The sequence below is a fragment of the Brachionichthys hirsutus genome, chromosome 21 (genome assembly GCF_040956055.1).
Source record: "Brachionichthys hirsutus isolate HB-005 chromosome 21, CSIRO-AGI_Bhir_v1, whole genome shotgun sequence".
Lineage (NCBI taxonomy): Eukaryota > Metazoa > Chordata > Actinopteri > Lophiiformes > Brachionichthyidae > Brachionichthys > Brachionichthys hirsutus.
Window position 1 is genome coordinate 7,959,821 of NC_090917.1, and position 17,580 is coordinate 7,977,400.

The following is a 17,580-nucleotide window of genomic DNA, read 5'->3' on the forward strand; positions in this document are numbered from 1 at the left end:
GATATGACAAATGAATGTTTCTATTTCTCTACCGCTGCCAAGTGTGTTTTGGCTGGGATTCATCTATCTGTCTGTCGGTCTGTCTGTTAGCTGGATTACGGAAAGACTGTTGGATGGATCGTGATGGTAGAAAAAACCTGAAGATGGGTCTTGGTCTAACTTAGATCCCATTACATTTTGAGAGCGATCCAGATGCGTGTCTGGATACAAAAAAAAACTATCGGATTTTGCCATTTACTTGAGGCTTTGTCAAAAAGTCATAGCTTGTAAAATCTGCATTCAATTCACTCAGCAAAAATCACAGTCATAAAGAGGTCCGGTATGAACTATGATGAAAAATATCTTCTCGATCTGATCCAGAATGAGGTCAGGAGGGAAAAACAACAACAACATTAACATTGAAAACCCATTTACTGATAAAAATCTCTGAGCGCGTTTCTCGTTCACCGCTGATCTGTCACGTGTGCTGTTCTGCTTGTTAACCGCTAGATGTCGCACTTCGATAGGAGTGGACGGAGGGGAGCGGCGACAGACAGGGCAGGGGAGGTGGTGCAGATCATTATTATTCAGTCAGTGACAGTCGGCATTGGAGCTATCAAAGAGGAGAGAGAAAGACTCGGATCATATCGATCCCGGTCTGCTCCTCTCCAGGCCGGAGGTGACAGGTGACCCGTCCGTCCGTCTGTCTGTCCGGACTACAGCTGCGGATGTTCTTGGTCAGGCGTCTTTCCGCCGCCGTGGGGCTGAACGGATAAAATCACCATGGCGCTTGAACCGGAGCGAGACAACCGGCTCCTGCAGGACGTGCTGGCGAAGCCGGGCAACGAAACGTGCGCGGACTGCGGCAATCCAGGTAAGGACCCCCCCCCGGAGCTGATAGGAGCGCAGCCGGTGAATGCGCGCGGAACCAGCTGCTGCTGGTGCGTCAAAGCGCATCTAGACGGAGCTCATTGTGTGGTGAAAGGCCCGGCAGAACACAAAAACAACAACAAACAAACAAACAAATAAACAAGCTCAGATCAAATAATCCTTGGACTCCAACATGGACTCCGGACTGCCATAAAACGCTCCCACATTTATTCCCGTTGTTAATCTGAGGGTGTTTGCTGTGGTCCAGCGGCAGCTCCCTGCATGCAGAGCCGGGGAAACACATTCCACATGTTTATTTGTCTCACTTTTCTTTCTCCGTCAAGTAGCTTCATTCCTTTCTTCATCCTCTCTCTTTCTTCACCATCTTTAATCCGCCTTACTGGCAACAATGTCGATGAACCGGTGAGTGAGTGGCCGCGGTGGCTCCAGTGCGGGCTGCACGCCCAAGTGTCTGGAGGCGAGTCCGTCCAGGATGCCTGATCAGTTCTGTCACTGTAAATCTGGAAAGCTTCGTTTCAGCAGTGGACAAGAGGAAAGCGATCCGCTCCAGGAGGTGACATCTTGTTATAAGCAGAGAAATGGCTGTCAGTCTGCCTGGAGGTGTGTGTGTGTGTGTGTGTGTGTGTGCGTGTGTTTGTTTAGTGTTGTCATCTGGTCCACCAGTTTGGTCCTGGCTGAAATGTCTCAGCAATTATTGGATGGATCACCTTGAAGTTTGTCAAAAGCATCCATTGTTTCCAGAAGATGAATCGTGTCTTTACGAGCAGCGTGGATTTCTCTAGACTGTCCATCATTTGCTGCTCAGCTCTTGTCCTGTGACTTTGGTTTGTGTCCAAATACCTGCAAAGCTGAAGGCATTTCCATCGGCCGCATGCCAAACAGTGTGTTTATTGCTTGTTAACTGCCCCTTTGCCCAAACAAGACTTGTAACCCCTGTTTGGGGAGGGGGGCACTGGCAGACATATCACAAACCAAACTATCTCTTTTCATTGCATCTGGATGAATATTTGTGATGCCCTTAACTGCCTGGGGGGTACCATTGGCTTTAACCGGTTGCCCCTCTCCTCTTTTGCGCTTTTCTCCTTTCACCTTAATGCTGCCTACATAATAAAATGTTTGCCTTGCTGCAGCAAAGGCGTGGCAGCTGCGTTTGCAGCGGAACCAAACAGAAGCTGGTCATTCCAGGAGGAGGGATTGATCCCATGGCAGGTTGGATAATGTCTTCTAATGAAGGGACTCCACTCTATGCCCTCCTATTGCACAACATGCCTTGAAACTTCCCTTAATTTGTTCCGTCATATTGTTCGCAAACCTATATTTCCCATAAGGAATAATGGAAACTAGATTGATCCGTTCCTACGCACCAGATAAATGCCCATTAACATGCCTACAGTAACTACGTGTATCTGAACAACAGAAAACACATACAAGTGTAAATACTAGGAAAAACAAAAGCATACTAAAAGTACATTTAACCCAATTCGTTATCATTTGCATCCCGTATTGGCTGCAGGTCAGGAGGGAGGTGGAGGGACAGACAGAAGGAGGAGGGGTTATTCCTTTGAAAGGGAGTCCTCCTCCATAAAATGACTGAGTAACTGTCCTTCTGGGAGGGGGGGGGGGTCCTTCTCTTTCTCTTTAGCGCAGCTTTCTTGAGAACAGTCGAAATCGGTATATAAAACAGTTTATTGGAAATATTCCATGATAGAAAATCTCATTCTTCGGGTGGGGAAAAATGCAACCTTGTTGTCGAGAATCAATGACTCCTTCTGAAATTCAACTGTCTCACGTTTGGGCGTTCTGTCAACGTGGTGATCAGATATCAATCTGACTTTGCTATGTCTGCTCCCCAATCAAAAACTGCCCAGACGCCGGACCCAGACAGACGTTTGCCTGTTTTTAATCTCATTATGCCTGAAGTTGTATGTAAGATGTAGGAGTTGTTTTGTGGCCTCCAGGGACAATGATGATTCTGATAAAGTGTTAGGGAAGCGGTTAAAATACCGTAAATACCTGTCTGCTCAAAGACAATGAGACATTTTCAGTGACCTGGTTGTCCTCCCTCGGCCTTTCCTCCCCATCGCTGATGCATCACGCCGTAAACAGACCGAGAGTCTGGCCTAATTGGGCTGTTTCTCTGCGGCTCGGCAGCGCTGCTTGTTCTGCCCTTCGCTAAGGACGCACAGATCAGGTGTTCCCTCCAGAGAGGCGCATCAGCAGCCATCAAGGCCTGCGTTGGCTGCACATCAAACAAACCCAGCAGACAATGGGATTAAACCACGCCACCGATTTATTGATGGCTAATAAAATAAAATACAAATTATAAGGGAGCTTTTGTGAAAATAAGAAACATTGCATACTTTATGAGAGGTGTTTCTAATCAATTCAATTAAATTAAATTCAAGTTGTAATTCAAAATCCAAATTTAACAATTACATTTGTATATTTCCACACATCCACATTTGTAGGGTTATGCCATTCTGAGCCATTCCCAGCATGCAGTGCTGGGTTCTCATACACCTTTTCTTTTTTTAATATAAAATTAGATTTCATTTATGTTCAAGCAATGTACAGCATTTTATAGAGTTTAAAGGGAAAAAAATGAATAATGAGATAGAAATGTCAAGATGTCTGGGTTATTTTTTAATTGATTAATTTACAATTTCATAATCAACGAGAAAAGCACTCAGAGAGCACAGACCTCCGCCGAGCAGCTCATTCCCCTCCTAATTGGATTTACACCATCTACATCATCACCAAAAGGTTCTAAATGGTTATTGGTATCTTTAAACACCAAAGTTAAAGTGAATCAGAGTTGATGTGTATTTTTTAACAGATTTTTGAATCCGAAAAGGGAGTTTTCAATGTTACAATTAAATATATTTCTCAGACTCCATTCTGGATCCAATCCGGATTAAATTCGGTGGTGAGATAGAGGCCCCCGCCCTACATGACTGTGTCAAATTCCATAAACATCGGTCAATAATCAACCAAAAATATTGAGGAACAGTTTTTGAAGCTCCATTGACTGCAATGCTAACACATATTTCAAAGTGATCCATAATCCAGGATCTCTTCTGGATCATTGCCAGAATTCTGTCATCTGTTTCTGGTAACATCCCCAACATTTCCTGGATTTTTCATCCAGATCCGTCCAGAACCTTTTGAGTTATCTTGCTAACGGACGGAGGGACAGACAGACAAACACCTCTGCGCTCTGCCCGAGACACAAAAATATGCCCCAAACTCAGCTGCCCCCGAGCTGTCCAGTCATCAACCCCCACCATGACGGCCACTGGGAGACTGATGGTACCATACGTCCACATTTGCATATGGATTGCTGCACAAGGTGCCTCGTGAATGCTCACACACACAGAGGCCCCATTGTGTGCAATGCTCCCTCATCCATTTATCGTGCATCTGCCCTGCAGTGACGCCACAGGCGCTTCTTTATTCAAGCTTGTCAAAAGCGCTGCTATCTCACCACCAGTTATCTGTAACTATCTGTAACTCCTGCAAAACTCTGCTTTCCTCTCGACAACCCCCCCCCCCCCCCCCCCCCTCGAGATTGAGGAAGTGCTTTAGCAAGCGGGCCTCAAACCGCGTACGCCACAGAGTTGCTTTACGTTGGGGAGCGCTCTGCCTCTGTTCACCATCGCGGTTGTTCACAGTAGTCCTGTTGAGAGGCATTTTTTGTGTGTGTCTACGGTACATAAAGAGGGGAAGCTCTGTGTGTGTGTGTGTGGTTTGCTTAGTCATTTTGGCCTCTGTAATCGCCATGAGAGAAGTCTACTTCTTTGTAAGGCCTGACTCAGAAAGCGGTGACGTCAACACTGAATGGCTGGTGATGTTGTTTTTTGTCAGCAGGGTTGTGTTTAGATGCGTGTTGTGTCGAGGACAACATCCAACTCATAAAACAAATATAAATATATGTTTATATGGCTTCTTATTGGAATGAAAGTGCCTTCTCTGCTTGCTTATGATCTAATATTATTTAGGTAACCCATTTATTCAAACATGCCCTTGTCGTTGGTCAAAATATACCAATCAATAGGAAGATTAGATTGCGTAACACCCTCAGGGGACTGACTGATGTCATGGGGTGACATCATTAAGAACGCGTTCTCTTTTCCTTCCCTAACCCTTCCGACATTTCATCCACCATCACATTGTCCTCTGAGCCGCTCCCTCCTTGTTGCTTTCTGCTGCCGGGCATGTTGGCCTTTGTCTCGTCTTTCTGCAGCCTCGAGATGGACAGAATAACGCAACTATTTGTTCCTCAATTGACTCTCATATGATTCCCTTGAGAATCACACACTCCCTATCTGTGTGTGTGTGTGTGGGTGTGTGTATTCATATGACTATGATGCAATGTGCTAACAGCCGAGTGTTCGAACAAGTAGCTGCAAAGAAAGTGAGATGGATGATGCTTGAAACAACTTCCTCGTGTTGTCTGTTGTGCTTCTCCTTTGGAATAACCAGCGGCGTAATCTTCTGTTTGTGCATTTATGCATTCTCTTCCTCTTGCCTGGGGTTGGGTTGCAAAGGTAGCAACCTCCACAGGGTATTCCTGACATCCTTCTGACCAATGCTAAAGGCCTGAAGAGGCTCGATGAGATTCGACCCCAACCTCCCAAGTTTTTCCAAAGGAAAAGCATCAAATGGGATCCTGACCAAAGTGCCTGAACCCCCTTAACCGGTTCCTTTCGTGAAGAATAAGCAGCCCCCCCCCACATTTATTTCATGTTTGGGTTTGTGTACCCCGGTCATCCTGAGAACTGCACGGATCAGGGCAACAGCCTCTGGTTGGGTCTCACTTGGTGAATTGGTCTCAGGGTAAAGGCCAAACCAAAAGTGATATGAGGATCTTAAATGAACCAACAACAACAAAATGAGTTTTAACACCAGCCAAGAGAGACTGGAGCCCTCGTCCTGAGTGAGAGCTGGAAGGTCAACTTGTCTTTATCCTAGCTGGGTGCGGACCAAAGAAACAACATGGCATCACCGCCATGTAGGCCGACCACCTGTAAGGAATGCTGCTGGGGTTAGGTGCATCGTGTGCTGGGTGGTAGCAAGGGAAGGGACCCCGTCAGGCCAACTCCGGGTATTTCAGGCTGTCCTCGGGGCATGGAATGTCACATTAAAGGAATCATTATCAAAAATGTTTGAAAAAGCTGCCAGTGAGATAATCTCTGTCTTCACATCCAAACTCCTAATTGCAGCCTCATCTTTTTTTTTTTTTATGTCATGCTGATCTCAACACGTTGTGTCCCTGTCTCTGACCGACTGCATCAAATCACGGCTGTCTGAGATGCAGTGACTCAAACACACCTTTGCCCAACACCCACCGATGCTGCTGCTGAATAACTCGAGAGTCATTTGACTGTGAGCTTCTAATTATGTGTAATTGAAGGGTGTGTGTTGTGTCTTCATGCTATTAGCAGCATGGCGTGTTAGAAATCATGCACAGCGTCCATGCACGTAGGTGTTTGTATGCTTCTTTTAATTTTTTTCAACTTATTTTTCCCTTGTAAGTACAGAATATCGCAGGGCTATACTGTATGACCGAAGTCTGATGATGTAACCAACCTGAAGACCACCTGGACTGAGTTCTGATCTGATCTCTTGCAGTCCGTTTCCTGTTAGTGGACTAAATAGAATGTTCCCCCAAAATGCCATTTGCTGCTTGACTCACCTTTACCAGCAGGGAGACGCTTCACTGGATTCCCTTCCGTCACTAACTTTGCTACTGTTACACCTGAACAGCGCTGGCATCAGCACTTTACATATTTATCGCGAGAACCTCGAGCTCTTTGTTGGGGTACTTTATGACAAGTGTTCTCCCCCTCTCCCCCTCTCTCATCCTCCTCTACTGCCTTTCCGCTCCCTTCTCTTGTTATCCCCAAAACTCACTTTCACCTCTCTTGTTCCCTACCTCTTGTATCCCCCCCGCCTCTCCCTCTGTCCCTTTCTTTCTCGCCCTCCCTCTCCTACCTGCAGAGCCGGACTGGGCGTCGCTGACTTTGGGTGTGTTTGTTTGCCAGGCCTGTTCGCTCCTTCACAGAAACATCCCCCATATAAGCAGGGTCAAATCTGTCCAGGACACATGGGAGGCCAGTGATGTGGAGGTAAGGCGGTCGTAGCAAGCCTTAATTATACTTTCATTACAAAATCACTATCACGGCATATCTGTTGAAATCATAATCAACTAGAAAAGCACTCAGAGAGCACAGACCTCCGCCAAGCAGCTCATTCCCCTTGTAATTGGATTTACACCATCCATATGGTGATCTGGATCATCACCCAAAGGTTATAAATTGTTCTTGGTATCTTTATACACCAACCATGAAAAGTAAAAGTTAATCAGAGTTGATGTGTATTTTTAACTGATTTCTGAATCCGTAAATGGGTGTTACGAGCCGAGCAAGGATTTTGACCCAAGAATGCCAGGCAGACAAAATCAAACAATGAAAATACTTATATATACAAAACGAAAGATAACAATAGACCTAAAAAGGGTTTAACACAAAAACAATGCCTAAACAAGAAAACGCCAAAGGAGGGCAGGCTGGTTGTCGGGGGAAACAAACGAAAAATCACAGCCAATCAAAACAACAATTTCAAAGGGTGAACAGAAATTACTGGCTGCACAGCGGCAGAAGAACATACGAGCCGAACAAGATATCAAACTAGGGAATACGGGAAGATACATAGAACGGGAGAGCCGGAAAAAACTGATGAAACAGAGAGCATATTCTGGCAGAGAACTGTCCAGAGAGTCGGGTCCAAAGAAGCAGGAGCTGATTGGGTGAGATGTGGAACAGGTGCGTCTCGTTCAGGTCAACGATGCCTCTGCAGCTCTGCATATGATATTTTATTGTTAGCAATATCAGTCCTAACATTGGAGTCCACTGGCGGTGGTGACCGATGACTTTGCTGAGACAGACAAGGCTGATAAAATGACGAAGTGGATGCATCTATGAAGAGTGCGAAATTCAGTGCGTATGAAGATAGAACAGAGAATAGGAATCTGAAATCTTAAGTGTGTGCAAATTCCAACACATGCAAATCAAGTATTCATTAACAGTTTGACAGTGAACACAATGCAGCCAAAAATACTGTATTATGCAGCCCGTGGTAAAACCGATTCATTATTTTTTTTGTTGCTATAGAAACAGCCCAGTCGGGACATTTTCTCTGTGCTGTTTTTATTAACCTGAAGCAGGTCTGCTTGATCACGCATGTTGTAGACTTAAAAACGTACTTTGTCTTTTTACACTGCACTTTGTAGATCAGTGATAAAGTTGGTAGAAAATAGGTTACAGCAACAATCAGAGTTTAATCTCATTTACGATATAGCTTTCCATTGAATTGCCTGCGATACCATCCGAAGTCCTCGGGCAACAGAGTGGTTTTTATCAGTTCAAAATAATTGATCTTTGGCTCACCTTGTCCTCTGGCCTCCCTTTGGAAGGAGAGAATTTGCACTCAGGAATCAATGAGGGATCATTCCATGATATACATGCCCTCTTTTTAAAAACGTGTTGGGGAGAGAGAGAGTTCTGTGCAGAATCATGTGAACTAATGAAAAAGGGATCATGTCATTGCTTATGGGAGACACAAAGGACTTTGGGGGTGACGATGTTGAAGTCATTCAGAAATATCGGATGCCAGTGATTGTAGGGCATATTTGTGCTGATTTGACTCCAGAGAATGTAAGAACAATAGCAATATTGTGAGAATTGTTTGTGTTCAATTTTTGAAATGGCATCGTTTATGTTTGAGCCTTCTGGAGCCGTTCTGGTACCACTCCAATAAAACATCTACAGACAGAGGAGACTGTTCTAATATAGGAGTATAGTGTTCACTCTTAGTTGCACCTGGATTTCTCTTTATAGGAATCCCTAAAAGGGGGCACAAATGTCCCACAGGGGTCTTGCTTCACGTTGGCATTCAGTCAGAACATTGCTCGTTCCGCCTGCAGCCCACGGTCTGAAGTAGTTACCAGTTTGCATGAAGACAAGGCGTTACGTAATGAGGAGGCTGTGCAACCTGGTGTTGACATTTGCCTCCTATCCTAAATGTCACGTCTAAGACGTTGAATGCATCACATGTTTGGCAGCAGGTTAATTCCCTTGACTTTCTTTGGAGGTTTGTGTCATGGTCAAATATTCTGCCCCTATTTGTCCTTCAAATCACAACACAATGCTGTTGAGGTGTTCTGGCAGCTGGACCAGACTGGGATTCGTTTTGGTCTAAATGCTCGATAATATCCTGATCCCATGTGCATCCGTTTATAAAACTAAATCCCCAAATCATGGCTGGGAGCTCACTGTCAACACAACAAAAAGTTCTGCTGTACTTAAGATTGTCCCTTTAAAGTTTCAATGCAAATGCATCCCTGTGTTTCGTATTGAGCTGATTGATTCGTATTTAGATGGACGTGTTCTTTCTCCCTTACAGTCGATGGCTACTATGGGAAACAGTGCAGCAAAGGCTAAATATGAGCAGAAGGTTCCTGCTTTCTGCTACAGACCAACACACACCGACTGCAAGTGAGTTGCCATCCTTAGATCCTGAGATAGATCAAGTTCATTACCTTTGCATTCCCACTCCCAGCACATTCCCAGGCATTATCACAGCTACAGTATCTCTGTTTGTGTGGCGTCATCTATATAAACTGCAGATTTGAGTGACATGTATCTGTTCATTAGTCCATTTTAAGCTGCAGGCCTGTCTTTCGATTGGTTCGTGCACCTTTATGTAATATTGGTCCTGATTGACCTCAGAGATGTAACAAAAGAAAAAGCTGAATGCTGTTATGGATTTATTCTTTTGACGGCGCTGTAAAGTAGGACATTGTAACATTAAGTTTATATTTAGTATCTCTTCTATTGCTTCGTCTTCCTCTTTGTACGTCTAAAATGTCTATAAACAAAAGCAGCTGATGGATGTTTATGACCTTTTGAGTCACGTGGACAAAGTTCTGCTGACTCACTTTTGCTTTTGTAATCGGAGGCCACTGCATTTACACGAGTTCCGTGACTGCAAACTTTAAATGTCCGCACAACAACAGCAGACAACAGGACACTTGGATTTTCCATCCATCCCTTTTCTAGTGAATGCAAATGTCTCGGCAACGTCTTGAGGCAATGAAGTCAAACTTAGCTGAAACCTTGTGAGTCTCGACTTTTTGAAGAGCCAGTTTTCAAGGTCTTTCAGGCAGAGGATGCTACTTTAAAGTTATCACATTTGTGTTGTGTGGAGGAGAGCAGGACAGAAAATGGCTCTCCGTGCACCCAAGACTGTGTGGCTAGGACATCCTGGACATCAAGCCCACTGAGGAAGCAATTGTTATAAGATATATGCAGATTTTTAAAAAATTAGTCTCTCTGGTTACAAATGAACTGCATGTGGACCACCGGTCCTGTTTCCGTTTGACCTGTAATGAGCATTACCTGTGTGTGTGTTTCTGTACCTGCAGGCTGCTGAGGGAGCAGTGGATCAGAGCCAAGTACGAGAGGAATGAGTTTGAGTTCATCGAAAAGCAGGAGCCTTACTCTGCAGGTATGTGCATACGGAATATTGAATACTTACATGGGTGTCAGATTGGTGGAAAACACTATTGCTACAAGAACACATTGACATGATCAATATAAAACATTCCTGTGTCCATCCTCTGGTGTGATTTAATTCAATTCACTCACCAAAAATCACAGGTCGGGTCCAAAGAGGCAGGAGCTGATCAGGTGAGATGTGTAACATGTGCGTCTCGTTCAGGTCAACGATGCCTCCGCAGCTGTGCAGGGCAGAAATCAAACCTGCAGCAACAGTCACCATAGCAACCCTCACAAATGGGGTTTTCAATGTTAAAATTTAATATTTTTTCCTGACCTCATTCTGAATCAGATCCAGAAGACATTTTGCGGACCCTTTATGACTGGGATTTTTTTTGTGAGTGAATTGAATGCATATTTTACAGGATAGGATTTTTTTTTTAAAGCCTCCATTATAAGTAAATAGGAAAATCCGCCGCCCTACACGACTGTGTCAAATTCCTTAAACGTCGGCCAATAATCAACCGAGTTATTGAGGAACAAATTTTGAAGCTCCATTGACTGCAATATTACCCAAAATTTCAAAGTGATTCAGAATCCAGGATCTCTTCTGGATCATCGTCACAATTTTATCTACTATTCCTGGTAGGATCCCCAACATTTCCTGAAAATGTCACCAAGATCCGTCCGGAACATTTTGAGTTATCTTGCTAACGGAGGGACGGAAAACATAAGCTCCTCGGCAGAGGTGAAAAGATACAAAGAGACACTCACCGTATAGACAAGTACTCATCTTCCACGTGCACACATACACACACACACATAGCACCTCACAGTGAGGAACGGTTAGGGTAGAAGGTGTAAAGAACAATCAGAGATAGTAAAATAACACTGTGTAAGTGTGTGTGTGTGTGTGTGTGTGTGTGTGTGTGTGTGTCAATGGGCAGCAGCTAATGTTGATGGCAGCAACCTGGTCTCAATGGTAACATTGATCCATTCTATTCTGCAAAGATTAGGAGAAGGAGGCGAAGGTGGGGACAGGGAAAGGTATTGATCAATAAGGTGATGCCAGTGTTGGGGAATGTTTCGTGTCGGAAAGACACACACAAACTCACAAAAAGACGCATTAACAAAAAGTGGGAGAAGTAAGCACTGGCAGAGCTTTGAATAAGGAGAGTGAAAAAGAAAGCAGCGTAGAAATTGTTGTATGCTCTAAAGAGATCCTTGTCACTGGTTATTAACAATGGCTTAAATGACCATTTGCTGTGTGGGTTTTTGTTTTGTTTTGTTTATTTGTTTGTTTCAAGACTTCCCATTTCCTATTACCATGGTAACCAGGTAATTATTCTGCTATGTACACTTAACATGGACTATGCCACATCGCATGATCGATCTCATCTTTATCAGTAAATGTGAGTGAAATATTGCGAACCTGAAATCCTAAAACACGATATTTGTACATAAATTGCTTGAGTATTGTATTTTGGGTGATGCAGGCCCTTAATACTCCTCTCCTCTTGTTTCTTTATCCTGCACCGCCCATGTAGTAATTTAAGGAAATATTCATGACTCTTTCATCCCCCATGAGCGATTTTCAATGTGAGCTTATTTTCCAAGTGGCGCTCATTGAATAAGTCGGGCTAGCACCATTAGTCAAACGGCTCAAAAGTAAATCATTACTTTGTTTGGAGACCCGTTTGATTGTACTGAGACATTCGTCTCCCATTAAGACACAGAAATAGACCGAGATTAGAGAGGAAACTCTTTGCAGCTCGGCCATAAACAGAGAGGAAAGGCTAGAGGAGGCAGAGTGGGCCGTGCTTTTTACCAAAATAGAAGAAGACGGCCTTGCAGGCTATAAATAGATCAGCTTATCATTAGCATGGAAAATTGTGTTCTTTGGACTTTTTAATGTGTCTTGCTGCACATATTTTCGGTTTGCTTCTTAGAAGTTGTGTTTTCGCTCCCTCCCTCTTTGCTTTCTCCTTCCGCTTCCAAATCTGATCTCAAATTATCTTTTGTTTTCTGCGAAACTAAAGCATCGTCTTACACAAGACGCGGTTTACAGCAGCTCACGGCTCCCGATCACCATTACAAATGTCTCTTCCTTTTCATCTCTGGTCTGAGCAGCAAACCCAGCCACACGCACATTTGCTCTCTCTCCACCTAGGGTACAGAGAGGGGTTACTATGGAAACGAGGAAGAGACAACGGTCAGTTTCTCAGCCGAAAGTTCATCCTGTCGGAGAGGGATGGAGCACTGAAATACTTCAACAAGCAAGATGTAAGTGGGAGGATGCGTCGGATTTTAAAGGGTACAGCATTAAACTAACTTCTCACTGAATGTCTATTTAACGGTGCTCTATCTGTTGCTTACATCTTTATCTATAAAGGCCAGGGATCCCAAAGCGCTGATGAAAATTGAGACGCTTAATGCCACCTTCCAGCCGGCAAAGATTGGCAACCCCTGTGGCCTGCAAATCACCTACCTGAAAGACAACAGCACAAGGAACATCTTTGTCTACCACAGCGATGCTAAGGTGCGCCATCCCGTCTCTGCTCTCTCTCCACGAGGGTGAGCTGAAGAATGTGCACGCCAACACACACATGACCCTTGATGATATTATTTATTTATTTATTTTAACCTTTCATGACACATTTTTTGTGTTTTTTTAGGGCTGACAACATTACTAAAATGTTTGTTTTTAGTTTTATTTCAAGTCTGTTCACATTCACACTCAAATTAATGCATTTTTTTTTTATAATAATGGAGGAGCTGCGGGTACAAAAAAGCTGCAGTATGTGAGCGATTTCAAAGCTCTAAACCAGCACAAAATAAAATAAATATTTATTTATATATAAATTAATATGTATAACTAATTCTAATGTAAAAAAGGCTTCTGTATTTTTTTTTTATTGTTTTGCTTCTTTAGGACATTACCTGATCATGTTTTATACTGGAATCATAGCCAGAGACATACAGTATGTGTCCTTCAGTTCTGACACTTCCTTCGCTTTGAATCCTCCAGTAGGCTCTGAACAAGCTCTTAACATGGGGGGTGATAAACACCCCCTCATTGTTGTGCTGAGTTTGGTGGTGCTTCCTTGTGTGGAGTGATGAGGTCAGAGTGACATGGCAAATGCCAGCGCTGTATAAATTCTGCGTTAACATATTAGTCCATTCTTCATGGTAGGAAAAGACACAAATACATGATGCCAATATATGGAGACACACAGTTTGACTATTGATTGACAGGCCAATTGGTCTTTGGCGTGCTCTTCTCCTGTTTTGTTCGCAGAGTCATCTCACATGCTTTTGTAAGACTATATTTATTGTCATATTTACGTTGATATGTGGTATGGCAATTGTAATATTAAAATCAACAAACATCTGGCCCAAACTAGGCTTTCTTTCCTTGTGTGTGTTTTTTTTTAAAGAGCATTGATTTAATTTAAATCAGCAGTTTCATTTTCATGTCGATGTTTCTGGATCCTGTTGGATCTGTAAGAAAGATAATTTATCCTTAAACGAGAAGAGGAGAAGGATGGAGACTCGTTCGTGCAACGTCCCCCCACCCCCCCTGCTGGCTGAATGGTGTCACTGTGACAAGGTTCACTGGGTTCACTCTGTCACAGTCCCTCTCATTCTGTCGGCCGTGACGTTATCGACAACTATGCAGCACCACACACAGCACGGAGAATAGACCTCCACTAGCATCCGGGAGCAAAACTGCTCAAACACACAGCCCAAAATAACCACAGTGAGGAGACACCGTGGGGAGACACCGTGGGGAGACACAGTGAGGAGACACAGTGGGGAGACACCGTGGGGAGAACCATCAGGAGACGCCGTGGGGAGACGCTGTCGGGAGACACCGTGGGGAGACACCGTCGGAAGACACCGTCAGGAGATGCCGTTTGGGAGACGCCGGGGGGAGACACCCTGAGGAGACAGCCTGGGGAGATGCCGTGGGGAGACACCGTGGGGATTCCTGCGGGACACATTGTCACTGAATTCGTTTCTGTCTGTTACAGGAGATGGTTGACTGGTTCAACGCTATCAGAGCAGCCAGATTCCACTACTTGCAGGTGGCCTTCCCCGGAGCAAGTGATGAGGAGGTGAGGGCGGCTGATTTTAGATTTGTAATTACCTCATCCAGGAATGTTTTTTTTCCCGCTTTGTGAGTCACGGGAGTTGCTGGATCCTATCCCAGCTTGCTATAGACGAGAGGCAGGGCACACCCCGGACATGTCGCCAGCGTATTGCGGCGCAGAAGCCAAATAGACACGGTAGAAATGTTCCTCTTCAGTGGAGTAAATGCCTCAGCTGAGAGGCAATGTGGTTAAATAATGATTCAATGACTGGTAACACACTTTAACACAAATTGTGTATGTAAGTGTGATTTCTATCATCTACAGGTTGACTTCATATTGTTTGTCGCTTTATTCTCTATTAGAATTGTAATATCTGATCAACCTCGCTTTTATTTTGTGTGATTCTCTCCCAGCTGGTCCCCAAACTGACCCGAAACTTCATGAAGGAAGGTTTTATGGAGAAAACGGGTCCAAAGGTTTGTGCAGTGATTGAGCTCATCCGATCCTACCATCAGCTTCGAATAAAAGAACGTCATTAAACTAAAGTATAACAGCTGAATGGGTTCTCCTTCGTGACCTCGTAACGTCGACTCGTACCCGCTCGGAATGTTTTGTTCGAGAAAATTCAATCAAAGAATTTCAGTAATTCAAGACTGAAAGGTCAGAAAAAGACACACATATGTAAAATATCTTAAAAAAAACATTTAGGATTTTGTATCATTATCGCATTAATTATATCACAACCACTCAGGGTTATTTTAACTGCATCATCATATTGCACAGCCCTATAGAGTATTTATTTATTTTGTGGCCCTTTCAGCCCCCCCTTAAAGCCTTTTGTCTTCCCTCTCCCCCACAGCACACAGAGGGCTTCAAGAAGCGATGGTTTACCATGGACGACAGGAGACTCATGTACTTCAAGGACCCTCTGGTGGGAGGCCTTTGACCTTTCTGGAAGCTCCAACCAATCGTTTATCTTGTTCACGTCGGTGTCTCCCTCTTCTCCTCCCAGGACGCCTACGCCCGCGGCGAGGTCTTCATTGGCAGTAAGGAGAACAGCTACACTGTCCTGCCCGGCCTGCCCCCGTCCACGCAGGGCTGCCGCTGGAGCCACGGCATCACCATCGTCACACCAGACAGGAAGTTCCTGTTTGCCTGTGAGACTGAGGCCGAGCAACGGGATTGGATAGCTGCCTTCCAGAGAGTCATCAATCGGCCAATGAGGCCGCAGGAGTACGCAGGTGCAGGAAGTACTAAGTTGATTTATTGGCGCAGCTTCATCTCCAATAAATGTAGATTTGATGGCTGATTTCTTACATCACCTTTTTGCGTGTCTGTGCAGTGGAGGCCCATTTCAAACACAAACCTTGAAGACTGTTGGATGCCACGACTCAGCCAGACTGGTCCCAGCCCCCTTTTAGATCTGATGGCCCCCGTGTGTGACGGTGGGGCGACGGTTGTGATGTGTGGGGCTGGAGGCAGGAAGACGGAATATGATGAGGAGAAAGAGACGCGTGGGACGAAAGGCCCATCTGGGGTTACAATGTTGGCCATCAGAGGACAAAGGTTCGATGATGTCATCACTACGATGCCTGCCAACCTTGCTCTATACATCATGCTCCCTGTCCTCAACCATGCAGACTCCCTGTACCCCCCACCCCCTTTCAGATTTTCTCTTGTGGATGGCCATTGTACCTGTAATCTAGTGTAATTATGTAATCTAGAATCATGTTGCTGGTAACTTAATGAAGACGATGCATTGTTAATTTATTGAATGTACAGTTTTGATGTGATATTTGCATTGAGGAGTCTGTGAGGTTGAACCTCAGGCACAGGAACTCTGCCACCTGCAAAGTGCTGTTAACAACAGATATGCATAAAAACACACAGAATCTCACCGTGGCTGTCCGCGACGCCGGACGTGGCCAATCGGCATCCGCACAGCAGCCTCTTACCTCCTCAGTCTTATTTATTTGTACTGTTGTTCAGACATTACACTTATTGCTGCTTTGAAGGATTGTAACGTGACTGGACTGTGATTTATATGGCACTCCAACAACTGTTTTATTTTTGTTTTGCATCTTCTTTAAAGGAGGCATTGTTCCGTTGACCTTGTCAGTCGCAGTGTTCGTTTGTTTTGCTCTGAAGGTCTTAACATTAATACAGGTGAACCTGAAATTGAATGGCAGTGTCCGATTTGTCCTCATTGTTTAAGATGTTTTTGAAAATATTTAAGATTTAAGAATCATTCCCGATTAATTATAGCTCAGAGACATTTTGCAATGATTCGTTAAAGGGCAGTCCTGAAGATGCAGCCAAGCAAGGCTGATGTTGGCTCAGCCAAATGAAGGAGTTAGTTTGAATAGCAGTTGCGTAATCTGTCCTGCAGATGGCGGTGTTATTCTAAAGCCTGTAGCCTGCAGACGGCCCTGCGTTTGCTGACCTAGAGTAAAATTAGAGATGCAAATTAAAGGGATGAGTTGAGTTTTTGAGAAACAACACTCTCATGGCTGTGCATTGAAAATATTACACAGATTAAGCATTGCAGCTTTAGCACTGAGGCTCAGACACCTTGCCTTTTTGAATCCCACAAATTCTTCTCCACTGTCCAAACCGCACGTCGACATTACCCACATGAACATCGTGACATGTCGGCAGAGAGTGCATTAGCATGGCCTTTTAGTCTCGAGTAAAGATGAGGAGAAGGCCTCCGAAATTTCAGACGTATTAACCCCACAGCTGCAGATTCCATTTCCTAAGGTGACGTTTTCAGACACACTTTTAATCAATAAGCACGATTTGAGGCAATGCAGCAGATGTCACCCTTCCTTAGGAGCCACAAAGACTTTACTTTTCTTTTCCTACATGCCAACAAAGAGAATGTGGTGTTTATCTGTCACAGACGCCCAGACCCTTGGAGATCATTCACAGGGCAACTCTGAAACAACACTGAACACGTCAAAAAGACACACCAGACAGGACGTGATGCTTTCTTCCTTTCATTTGTCAACCTTTTTCTGGAGGTATAATATGGTTCACCAATATAAAAGTGCATCGTG

General features: G+C 44.4%; 1 protein-coding gene across 1 annotated transcript; it reads left to right on the forward strand.

Moving 5' to 3' along the window:
* The first annotated feature begins 762 nt into the window (after positions 1-762).
* Positions 763-15,892, forward strand: LOC137909964 (arf-GAP with dual PH domain-containing protein 1). Its single transcript, XM_068754394.1, has 11 exons — positions 763-853; positions 6,871-6,998; positions 9,334-9,425; positions 10,355-10,437; positions 12,598-12,710; positions 12,820-12,966; positions 14,462-14,545; positions 14,935-14,997; positions 15,381-15,452; positions 15,534-15,762; positions 15,864-15,892. Exons 1-11 carry the CDS (start codon positions 763-765, stop codon positions 15,890-15,892), a joined length of 1,131 nt encoding a protein of 376 aa, XP_068610495.1.
* Positions 15,893-17,580: the final 1,688 nt, after the last annotated feature.

Excerpts from the sequence above, each read along its gene's own strand:
- LOC137909964 (XM_068754394.1), top strand. The coding sequence starts at position 763 with ATGGCGCTTGAACCGGAGCGAGACAACCGGCTCCTGCAGGACGTGCTG. Across the intron at positions 12,711-12,819 it reads AATACTTCAACAAGCAAGAT|GCCAGGGATCCCAAAGCGCT; the intron begins GTAAGTGGGAGG and ends TTATCTATAAAG. Across the intron at positions 15,763-15,863 it reads GAGGCCGCAGGAGTACGCAG|TGGAGGCCCATTTCAAACAC; the intron begins GTGCAGGAAGTA and ends GTGTCTGTGCAG.